Below are 13,190 nucleotides of genomic sequence, written 5' to 3'. Positions count from 1 at the left end.
GTGCGTGATATCTCCCAGTTACTACTATCAAAGGTCTGGTAGATAATTTATTTTAAATGCATGCATGCGATGTTAAGTAGTTTTTTTTTTCTTTCTAAACCTAGTAACTTAACTAGACTTTAAAATACTGGCTATATTTTCTATGATTAAACCCTGCATTATAAGATAATACAGAACAGACCGTTAATTTGGGCCGTAATGTAATTTAATGGGAGGAGTAATAGACCATCGTTCTATGATTAACATCGATGACCTTCAATACTGATTTCAGTATACCCTTTCAAATTCTGTAAGTTTTCTGAATAACTAGATTTTTTTTTAAATGAAAACGATAACATAAACTTTGCATGCCGATTAAAAATTAATCATTAGATTTTTAGTTCTGATTTTAAATGGAAAAGCTCGTAGCTAAAAATATTGAACTACTGAAATAACGATTGTCAGTGAATAGTATCAGCGCATAAAACTCTATATATTAATCTTATTTTATTCCCTGTCACTAGTAACATCATACAAATGAAATAATTAGTAACTGGGAAGGTGATTATTGCAAGCAACTTGAATAAGGGCACTTCCATAACACAGGCTGGCTTTACGCTGGGCAAAGCTAATCTGAAAGCACATGGAATGGTTGAAAATCATAGATATCTGGATAAATAATATATAACGTAAAAATATTTGTGGTTTTAACTTGTTTAATATTAACTTAGAATCCTCCAACCCTATTAGACTTCTAAGCAAGTCATCCTTCCGTCTAGAAATGTATAACAAAATCTTATGAAAGTTTTAAAGAAAACTTTATATTTAAATTTGGATTTAACAAAAGGCACCACTTGTGCATTCAATCAAAACTCTGCCACTTGCGAGTATTAAAATAGTTAGAAATTGAATTTACAATTTAAAAAATGTTTATAATCTCTCTCTAAAACATTCAAAACCCTCGCCTTAAATACTGTTAACTCATTTGCATCCTAGTGAAGGCTAACAAAAAGACACAGTTACTACAGAACCAAGTCATAAAAATTAGTTTATTGCATAAAAAACTGATGCTAGATTAAAATAATGGATTAACAGACTAATAAAACTTGAGTTGACAATTTATATATATATATATAAGAATACTACTTTATAGAAGCTGATTAAAATAATAGATCAACATTCTCAATGTTTACAAATAGTTAAAGACTTAATTATTGACTTTTGCAATTTTAAACTAAAGAATAGTAATTTTTTTCACAAAAAACTGTTTTGTACTGTACAATTCAAGCACCCTTTTTACGATCAACTAAAAATACCAAGCATTTTTAAAAAATATCAACACTTGCTTCCTGACCAACTACTTCAAATTTAGCTCTGTTTTAAATTTGAAAAGACCTTAGGTCAACTCGTTATCAACCACCACGATGTACAAGAAAATAGCATATGTAATTGCCAACTACCTATTTACCATAAATATGTCGATCCTTTCCACCAACATGTTATCACTGGAGATCTCAAAATCATTGAAGACTTAGAATTGCGAGCCCTTTTGCAACTTGGCACCAAATTTCGTCCTACTTTCAGTATCAATAAACACTTTTGCCTCAAACAATTCAATCAAAATCTAGATAAATTTATCATCTTAGTAATAAATCCAATTTACCTACTACTACTTTTCTTGAATGGAAAGCTGCACTAATTAAAGAATTTCAACATTTATATTTCAAGACGCCTTATTTCAACTCCTTACACAATAAAAAGCAACTATATAATCTTATTAAAAAATAGCAAGATTACTTTATCATTACAAAAATTGACAAAGCCAGCAACAATTTTAGTGTTATTTGAAAAATGTTTTACTTCAACCTTCTGCATAATGAATTAAATAGCAATTGCACTTACCAAAAATTACTGCCAGCACTAAAATTCTTCTCAATAAATTTAAACGCACTACATAAAAGACTAAAAATACATTCCCGGAAATATAATAACAGATTTGCCAATCTCTATGCACTACCAAAATTTCATAAGTCTCCTATTAAATTAAGGTTTATTGCCAATAGTACCAAAAGTTATCTTAAAGAAATAGATTATCTTTTTGCAAAAAAAAAAAACTTCGTTTAATACGTGACTTAATTAATAACTATGATTTTAAGGATCTACATAGCAAGTGGATGATTTCAAGTAACGAGCTAGTTACTATTAATTCACTTAAAATAGACCATATACAATGCTACGATTTCGAAAACCTCTATACTACCATACCACTTCAAGAAATATATACAAGCTTAGTTGCTCTACCGGATATAATTCCGCAAATTTCTACAATAATAAGTACCGAAAAATGGCAACTTTTCTCTCAAGCGTTCAATAATTCTTTAATTTTCAATAATTTTATTCAATTTAACAATAGCATCTTTAAACAAATTCAAGGAATTCCAATGTGAGGTAATTTTTCCAGTTCTGTATGTGAATTATTCCTTTTTACAAAAGAATTGACCTTTGTCCGTTCACTAAGTAAAGAAGAACATAAATTTTTCCAACACATATATCGTTATATTGATGATATCATAGCCTTTAACAACCACAACAAAATAAAGTTGCTAATATCTACCCCACTTGCTTAAAAATAAATAATACAAATACGATGCAAAATAATGTAGTCTACCTTGACTTAAATATTATTGATTACAATTTTATAAAAGTTTACGACAAGAGGAGAGAATTCACTTTTTTTACACTAAAGTTAACCAACTGGAATTCTAATATTTCCAAAAGAATCATCATAAACACAATTTTTTCACAGCTACTTAGAATAAAAAGAATATGTAATACAACAAAACATCTTCAAGAAGAAATACTTTACTTCGTAACAATTTTGAAAAATAACATAATTCCTCATAAAATAGTTAAAAATACCTTAAGAAAAGCTGGCATTAGCCTTACCAATTTTTAGATAATTTGAGTTAGATAATGAAATTTTATACTTAAAGCCCAATGGGACGGTATAAAGTGGATGGCTGATTCAGAAAATCTAATGTAAAAATGTACAGATAATACTTGTCACTACATTTTCTTTTCTCCAAAGATTTTGGCACAATACTTTAATACTATTGTTTTAATAGTTTTAAATTACTTAGATGGCCAAAATTCTACTTTTATTAACAAATCGGGCCTTTTCATTTTTCATTGTAGCTTGATCGCCCTCTAGCTTGAAGAATTACGGCTTTTATTAACAAATGACTTTTTTCCATTTTACTCTTACTTTTGTGGCCATGTTGAGTAATCTTAGCTGAATTAGCCATTTTCACATTTTGAAACTGTTTTATTCTTCTAACAACTTGACTGACGCCATTTTGAATTCTTTCCATGTCTTTTCGAGTCTTTCAACCCCTCTTTAACACGGGGGGAATAAGAGTTCCTTAATGTGTTTTTCTGCGGACGCGTCAGGAAATTGGAACAGAGAATTGAAGCTCCAAAAGATTTTTCGGGACAATTCATATTATTTAAAAAAATTTTTCGTCAAACAAGAGCTTCAATTGTCTGTTTCGACGAAACGCGTAAGGGTGTTAGCTTAGTTCGACATTCAACTAAATTTCCCTTGAAAAGCCAAGTTGGAAGTCCAATTGGGCTAATTTACCATTTTCCGCTTTGTAATTTTTATAATTTTAATGATTTTTATAATTTTGTAATTTTATGTTTTTCATATCTTTTAATTTTGTTTTAACTTGTTCCGTCGATCAGTTTTTTATATGTGTTAACTTTTCACTTATCACATCGATAGGTTTTGCTCTTTTCTTGTGCCATTCACACGTTTCCAACAATTGATTTTAACGGTTTTATATTCTGTATTTTATTTCGCGTGATGGCTAATTTGTTCACCTTTCCATGTTAATATTTTTAAAAAATACTTCCATGTTAATATTTTTAAAAATACTGCGTTGAACTATTTCTTGGAGCCACAACTCCTGGTAACTTTTTGGCGAGCTCACTACAATATTTCTTCCTATTATATATATATATATATATATTCTTTATTGGCTTATATTTGGACATAGATAAAAATAACGAATTTTGGTTTGGTTTGGTTTATTTGATTATGGCGAAGCCCTCGAGGACTTATCTGCTTAAAAAGGCTTATACTTTTGTGGAGGACTTTCTAAGGGAAATTGGCTCATGTACACATTACACACAGGAAAAACCAAGAAAACGCCCATGCAGCCAGCCTCTTGGCCGCGATACGAACCCTGAACCAAACTACCAGTGTTCAGCGAATTTACAGCTAGGCCGCTAAAAATAATGAATTAACTGTTTAATGAAATTTGAGTTAACCAGTTGTATATTTATTCTTTTTTGACTTGTATATGAACATTGGACCAGAACAATTAGTAAATATATTTTTGATTGCCTCGTATTGCAACCAATTCCCTTCAGCTTTCTATTTTAAAAGAATGCAGATATGTATATTCGTTAAAATAAACAGCTGAAACAAATATAATCCAATATATATTTTTGCTTAATATTGTTGCAAGTTTTGCAAAAAGCAAATCGGAATGATGTTCAGACAGAACTAGGAGCTGGGATTATTTTTTGAATAGCTTTCTTGAAAATCTATATTTAAACAGTCAATTTAAATGTTATTTCGCGTATCTCTACTAGGCCTTTTTTTTTTTTTTTTTTCCGAAATTAAAATTTTTGTTGGGTTTATGTGCTCTGAATTATCGAATTATAAAAGATTTTAGAGACAGGTTTCGAAAGAATTATATTTAGGATATTTTTTATCAACTTCCTTCGATCCTAATATTTTAACTAAAAGAAGAGGGAAAAAAGATGTAATTTCTTTAAATGCAAATTTCATATGAGTTTAAACTTTTTTCTGTTTATAAACGATTTTAAGCATATTTAAAATCGTTTATATAAATTACATTTGTGTTCGATATTTTAAAAAGTGTATTAAGATGCCGTTCCTGTTATTAGAGTCTTTTTGCAAATGTCCGATAACCAGTAGCTTTTTAGAAGTTGTTCTGCTTTCCAGTGATCACTAAGACGACGAGAATTGCAAAGGAGTATACTGTGTTGATTACCTCAGGGCAACAATGCAAAATTAAAGCTTAAATTATTTCACAGTCTCTCTGAATTTTTTCTTCTTGCGTCTATCTCTTTCTTCTCCTGTCATGATTAATGGTTAAACGTATTTTATTTGCTTTTGGAGCTGGAAAAGAACTTTTCTGTTGAAGTGTTAATGGTGGCTTTCATAGGGGTTGTCGTGTATGTTCAACAGCCGTGCAGCATAGAAACAAAGACAGATGATTTTGTATATGTAATAACATAGAAATCCTTTTTCGAGTGGCAGACGACACATAAAAGTCAACAATTTATACCTTTTCAAAAATTTGCTTAATTTAATAGTCGGCACATTTAAGAAAATACATCTGTATTGCAGCTTTTTTTATTTGTATAGGTGAATGGAAAAGTTTTTTTTAGTTTACTCTTTTTTTTTTTTTTTTTTGTTTTGTTTTGGAATCTGCTTAGTGAGTAAAAGGAGCAGCTATATGTTTTAAAGACTTTACAAATTTCTGCTGAATTTCTTAAAGTAATTTTAGTTTATGGCGAAATTTTAAGAGATAAAGAACGTACAAAATTACTGCAAGTGTTAAGTATGATGTAATTCAAAAACTGATTATTTAGAACACATTTTCTAATATAAAATTATAAGAACGCTGTAAATGTTTTATTTTAAATCTAGAGTTTAATGTCAAAAGTGTTTACGACAGAATTTCAATTTTTTAGAATTGCCCAAAAATTATTTTGAACAATTTAATAATTATTTAATTTTTTTAATTAATAATTATATTTGAATTTATTAATAATTATTTGAATTATAATTTATTTTAAATAATTATTTTGAACAATTAATTTGAACAATTTAACAATTTAATAATTATTTAAGTCTAGTAACTCATTAAGTATTTATTATGGAACTATAGCTCTTTCACATAACGTGTTTCAACTAATGTGAAGTACAAGTCTTCTATCCTTTAAAAATTTGTAGTCAATATTTTTTTCTTACGAACAATCTTTGAATTATTTTCACTATATACAAATGAGAAATGACTGGAAATAGGTAAAGATCACAATAGTTCATACTAGTCATGCATTTTAGAAAAGCCGAACTTATTTCTATCACTTTTATTTCGTATAAGCGCATACATTTATTCATGCAATTGAAGTGCCGATTATGCATGATAAATAATGCGCAAATATAATTAATGCAAATTAATACACGTAAAGCTCGGATATTTTGAAAAGCGGTCTTGTAAAACTGTAATTAAATCAAAGGTGCCGTAAAATATGAACATTTCGGAGATTGCGAACGACATGTATTATTTGAAAAATACCTTAATTGGAACAGTAATGAAATTTACTTAGCTTTTTCAATTTTTATCCTGAAGAAAGATCTATATCTATTATATTCCTTTATTTTCGAACCTCATTAACGTTTTTTCAGACAATATGACAAAAACTGCAGTAAGCTGTAACTCATTAAATTCGAACTTTGCTTATTCTTTATTGTCTTGAAGCTTGTCTATACCTTCCAATACCTCCACCAAAGCCATGGTTTCTATTTCACTTCATTATTTCTCCGGGCTTTTCTATTGGCTTCTTTTATATCACTTGGTCAGAAATGTCTTTCTGATAAAATTTCTATAATCTTCATTATACTTGTGATCCTTTATTTACACTTCCGTATTTTATTATATTTTCAGACTTCCTAACACGATATTGTTACATCCTCAGTTATAATTTCAAAAGATTATCAGCCGTTTTGCCTCTTCCTCAGTCGGACCTTCCAATTATACTATTTATACTGTTGAAGACCCATTTTTTCCCAGCAGTAAATTAGCGTAAGCTTTTTAATTCATTACCGGCCTTAATAATAACATTGCATTGCATCAGAAACTTTTAGACTAAAAACGTCAGAAGTGCTTCATTGTCTTCAGGAACATTTTTACAGGCGATAAAAACTGATGATTTATAAAGCAGGTAATCAAAAGTCAATGTATGTGAACAACAAATGATTGAGAGATAAAACTATTCATTAAGGGCAGTTTCTTTGGAAAGCCGTACGGTTATATTGGCCGCATAGTGTTTTTTTTAATTTTTCTCATGTTTATGAGCCAGTTTATAAAAGAAAGTGAAAAAAAAAAAAAAAAAAAAAAAAAAAAAAAAAAGGTAATCATAATACTAAAATGTAATCTTTTTCCTTACATGTGTAGCATACGCATACCTTGCATAAGTATCTATAATTCGTAACTTAATATGCTTGGCACATGTTTACATTTGCAGTTTTCTTTAAAATTGCCTTTTTAAAACAACTGTAAAATTTAAAACCCTTTTTAAAACAATTGTAATAATATAGGTTATTTGCTTTTATTACCTCCCAAAAAAAACATTAGTTCCGAATGGGATATTAATCTCGAAACGGCATATTGCCTTGAATCACTATGAACGGCGTATCACTTGTCAAATTGTTGCCACCAAATATTATCGACCTGTATTATTTTTAAATAAATCATGAAGAATCAGCATGTGAGTATTTATATTCCTCGCATTGTGAAAAAACGACTGCACCTAGAGCCATCAAATGTGAATAACTTAGTCCTGTATGAACAAGTGGACCTGGAAGTCCGAATTTGTTCAATTGTCTGTTTCGTATTTTATAAACCTTTAACGAATTTTTGATTAACAAACTCTGGGATTTCAAAGCGAGCAGTATTAACACTGTACGGGAAAAATCATTTTTATCTCTAGCACGCGAGTCGGTCTATCGGAAATTCTAAAGATATGCTGTTTTTAAATATTTTGTGGTTTTGCAGATGAATCAAATTTTACTTAGTACTGAGAAACTGAACTCGTATTAAGCGCCAAGAACGTGATATTTAATAAATATAATAAACTCACAAAACGTTAGTAATAAAAGGACAAAAAAAAGTTTTGTAAAGCCATCTCGGTAAGAAAACTGAACATTGATATGATGAACTGAAAAAAGACTGAAAAAAAAAAAAAAAAAAAAAAAATAGAAAAATATATGCGAACACTTAACGCTGCATTGGAAATTCTAAACGTATACTGCTGTGCTATTTGTAATTTTTTTTTAATTTTTCTGTTGAACTGTGTACGGCATAAGTGCGAAAATGATAATAAGAAAGCGAAAAAGACCAAAAAAAAAAAAATGCTTTAGTAGGAGTGAGTGTTTATAGCAAACTGGTAGACTGCGAGCACAGCGATAGCGTAAAAAACCTTAACAAACCCTTTTTGGGAACCGTTACAATATGAAACCTTTCAGATATTTTTTAATTGATATACATTCTTATCATGCATCGGAAGTCAAGCAAATATTAGTAAAACTGTGAAACACTCACTTTGAACTAAGTTACAATATTTGTTTTTCCATTAGTTCTGAAAGACTTAACGAATTCTACAATCATTTGTAATCAAAACGGAATATGTTGAGATCTAAAATTGCATACTTATAGTGCATCTTATTTATATAAGCAAATGTTGCTGAATTTTGTGATTTCTAATTTTTTTTATTTATTAAAGAATGAGAGAAAGCCAGTTTCTAGGTTCTTTATATGCTTTTTAGGAAGTTCTGCATGCAGATGCAAGTAGGTGGTATGGAAAAAAAAGTTGGACTGATAAGTTTATTAATTTACTTATGTTATTTTTGTTTAATAAGATAGTTTTTTTCCAAAGAGGGATAATAGTAAAATATTTTTAAGCTGCTGTACATCTTTTTATGAAATAGTGATTTTTAATGATCATTCTTATTATTTAAAAGCTCATTCTTTTTTAATGTGGAAGTGCCAAACATTCAACTTAATCTGACTTTCTTCTCAGTATTATTTATTTATTTTGAAAATTGTTTTAATATAATCACTGTAAATGCATTTCATGCATATCATTTGAACTTATTTTTTAAATTCTACTCTCGTTTGCATTTGATAATTATAGAAATTAATATTTGCTTTTCATTTTCTATTTTGTAACTCTTAATTACTAATAAAATAAGTAATTGGAAAGCATTCATAAAAAATCCTGCTAATCTATTTTGTTAGCAGGACAAAGTGCAAAAGTTTGCATGCTAATTTTTTATTCTTTTTTCATCTAAGTGGTTGCAAAAGTTAAATAGTTAAAGCTGTACTTTTACTAAATTTAAAATTATTCACATTTAAGATCGTCAAACTTGCAAGCGATATTTTCCTGCCTATGTGTTGCGTCCATGGTTGCTTTTTAGACGTGCATGACACTGAGAAATTTCTTTTCTATGTATTGTTCGATTAAAAATAAAAGTATGCTAAGAAAGAGTTGACGTTCTACATGTTTGCATAAATTTATCTGATTAAAAGAAGTAGTCTTCTAACAAACTACACCCAAGAAGAGAGTATGCAGTGTACTACAAATTTACACGCAACAAGACACTATGCATTGCGTGTACTGAGGCAGCTTTACAGTATCAGTGATAAACAACTACTATTTTACAACAATATGTTTTTAGCGAAAATCTTTCTGTTTGCTTATTATTGTTAATTTCTTATTTTACCACTCCTTGATGTTCATTTCTATTCCGTAAAATGAAAGTGTACCATTGTTTGAATAATATGATTTAAATATCTAATTATGTGTGACTTCTCAAAAGTGATTGTAAGTGATCATTTAATAAAAAAAAACTTTATTTTATAGCAGTAGAACTTTTACTTACCGATATTGACTGATATTTGTAGTCATGAAAAGGTACTTTCATCGGTTTCCATCTTTTTTCTTCAAACCGCAAAGGTTATTTTTGCTAGTCCTTGTTCAAAAATAATCTCCAGCATCCTGTCTACAAGTCTGAATGTTTGCAATTAAAATAACTAACGTTTTATTTCACATGTTAGCTTTAAGTTTGTTCAGATCCGGTTTAATGTAAAAAAATTTTAAATGGGTTAAAAAGAGCGCGTTAGAACCTTAATACTGCATTTTATGTTATTGTCTTTGCACACTGATAAAACTTTGTATTAAAAGTCTGAAATAATTTTAAACTAGAGAGAAGAGATTTGTTATTCGTAATTCAGTTTATAAAATTATATCTAGTGTTACAAATTATAATAATGAGTGAATCCATTTAAATTGTTACAATGGAAATATGTTAGCTATCCCATTACTTAATATTGCTTATATTTCATTTTCCAATAATACTGTTTTTGTATTTATTTAAGTGAATAATTGCATGAGCTCCGATAGCGATTTGCCGTATTTGAAACAATACGACAGAAAGATGAATGAGGTTAATTTTTTGTGAGACTGAACTTTTAATCACCTATTTACGTGATAGAAAATGTGGTGGAAACAGTCAAAAACCTCTCACATATACATAGTTACATGGCAACAAGTCATCTAATATTGGCAACAATTTTATAGTTGTTTTGTTTTTTCTTTTCAGACTTTTCCTGCGCCCTTGTATCGGATATACTCCTTCAAGGTCATCTATTCATCACTAAAAACTTTTTTGCCTTCTATTCTAACATTTTCGGCCATAAAACACAGGTGAGTTGCCTTTTAACTTTTGTTAAAGAGCTCTGATTCAATTAATGCTGAAATTCATATTACTTACAGTAGAAGAATTTTATTTATAATTTTATGTATAAATATATACATACATAAAAGAACAATGTAATTCATATTACTTACAGTAGAAGAATTTTGTTTATAATTTTACGTATAAATATATACATACATAAAAGAACAATGAAATTCATATTACTTAAGTAGAAGAATTTTGTTTATAATTTTACGTATAAATATATACATACATAAAAGAACAACGTAATAATTCATTTTTAAAATTCAGTCTTAAAATTCATATTTCATCGAACAGCAGGAATAAAATACTGTAACAACACTACAAAGTAAAAACTAAATTACTGCAGAAAACTAAAATTAAAAAGAAAAAGATAACAAAAATATCAAACAAAGACAAAACACATTTCTTGTGACGTCTTCATGGAGTTTGTGCTGTTGATGTTTTGATGGAATAGCAATTTTAAAATTCAGTTTTAAAACTGAACTATTGCATTGTTCTCTTATGCCACTAATTAACTGTAAGCGTGTTATTTATTATACGTTATTACGGACTTAGTACCTTCAGTTTTTAAGTACAAACACATATAGACATCTACATACATGCACTCACACAAACATTCGAACAATGGAGATTGAGAGATAAATGAATTAGTAATAAATAAAAGATGATGGAAGGTAACTGAAGAATAGTTAAAAATTTATAGTTAAGAAATTATATTATTGGTCTTTCTCAAGTCATTTGTGTTTGCTTTTTATTTAAATGCACAGTTTATAAGGTGTTTCTCCCGCCTTCTTAGCGTGCCATCATGCTTTAGTGATCTGCACGCTCGGGGCGAGGTCCGTGGCTCGATTTCCGGCGAGGACATTGCTCATTTTTCAAGTCTCTTGCTTCCAAAAAATACCTAATGTCTCTACAGGATTTCAAGTCAAGTCAATCATTTTAAAATTGCAAAATAGGTGTGCGAAATTTGCTCAATTTTTTTTTCTGGTTTCTTCGGATATGATAATAAAATTCGGTTATGAGAAAAGCAGCAATTTATTCTTATTTGAAGAACCACTTGACCCATAAGCATAATTTTAGAGGCGTCATGTTGCTAGAAGAATTACACACTGACATAATCACTTTCAATGATAATAAAAGTGAAATAATGCATATTTTTAGTACATGTTATCCTTATTCATTATTAATTCTTAAATATTGTATTGATTATTACTTTTAGAAATGTATTGCCATTCATGTGACATGTAAAAAAACATTGCTTCGTTGTGTGAAAGAATTTATAAGGGACTATATAAAAGGAATAAATTATGGAAATGGTGACAAATCCTTATCGAGGGTGGAAAGAGTGAAGCCTGTACCAATGGTAAAATACAAAAAGGGATGAAAATAGAATGCATTAAATATTAATGAGAAAGTGATAAAAATATTTATCGGGAGCAGTTTTAAACGACTTCGGGTATTAAAATGTATCAATTCGATTGAGTACAGTGATATAATAATACAAAAATTCACGCATATTAATGCAAAAATTATACAAAAATGTAAATATATTTTTTGGGAAGGAGGTTGTTATAATATTAGATCGAATTTAAGAATAATAAAGACAATTTTTTTCTCACAGGTGAAGGAAAATTTCAAATAAATATCAGCAATAGACCCGTTAAATGAAATATATATGAAAAAACGGAGACTGTCTTCTTTATTGAAATGAAATTTTACAGTAAGAGAACCATAAAAGAATGAGTTGTAGTGTTAAATTTGGATTCAATGTTACATTATCGCTTTTTAAAAATTTTAGTGTTCAAGATGTGGATATATAATTAGCATTAATTTTGCGATCTAAAAGTTTAAGTACCCATTAATATTAGAATAAAGTTAAATGCGTGACCATAAGATTAAGTTAAGGAGTTAGAGAATAGTACATAATATTCTTCTGTATAAATCAGGGTTTCTTAAACTTTTTCAGTCGCGACCCATTTTTATCAGATTTTTTCACGAACCCCAAGATCCCATAATATTTTTAAAAAAATTGTGGGATCCCTATAAGTATTGCCCAAATCCGACACACGCGTGAGTGAAACTGTCAATTTTTTCACTTGTTATTGTAATATACTATTGCAGTTTTAGGTCACTAACTTTAATTTCTAATTTTAAGACATAGAACAATGTGAAAATTTTAAATAAGTAGCAGACGAAATGACAACGTCACGTGCAAAGCATGAAAAATGAACGTTTATGTTATAAAAAGAATGCGTCGAAAAGTTTTCGTTTTTTTCTTTGTCTGTATTGTCTTATCATTATCTATTTTCAGATACATTGTGTAAAAATGTTTAATTGTAAATTAATTATAATAAGTTAAAGAAATATCAAAACTGCTAAATTTTTTGGCGACCCAAAGTTTAAGTAACCCTAGTATAAATCAATGACATAATTACTTGTTTGCAGTCCAGAAGTACAGTACTTGCCCAGCGCGGATTTGAGGAACGAAAGATTGCTTGTGGTACACGTTATCTTAATTTTTTAGATTTGATTTATCCTACTATATAGTTTTATTCATCCGAGGTTCAGCGTTCATTCATAAACACTG

General features: G+C 28.9%; 1 protein-coding gene across 11 annotated transcripts in view; it reads left to right on the top strand.

Moving 5' to 3' along the window:
* LOC118185241 (uncharacterized) overlaps positions 1–13,190 on the top strand; it is a 265,229-nt gene that overhangs the window by 202,617 nt on the left and 49,422 nt on the right. For all 11 annotated transcript variants that reach the window (XM_035355071.2, XM_035355072.2, XM_035355070.2 and 8 more), the window contains one exon: positions 10,463–10,566. In XM_035355071.2, coding sequence (XP_035210962.1) covers positions 10,463–10,566 — 104 coding nt within the window. The remainder of the gene's footprint in view (positions 1–10,462; positions 10,567–13,190) is intronic.

This window comes from Stegodyphus dumicola, chromosome 5 (genome assembly GCF_044657685.1).
Source record: "Stegodyphus dumicola isolate Sdum_Otavi_A_Nest chromosome 5, ASM4465768v1".
In the NCBI taxonomy this organism is placed as follows: Eukaryota; Metazoa; Arthropoda; class Arachnida; order Araneae; family Eresidae; genus Stegodyphus; species Stegodyphus dumicola.
Note: the sequence above shows the minus strand (reverse complement) of the source record. Positions and strands in the feature narration are given on the sequence as shown.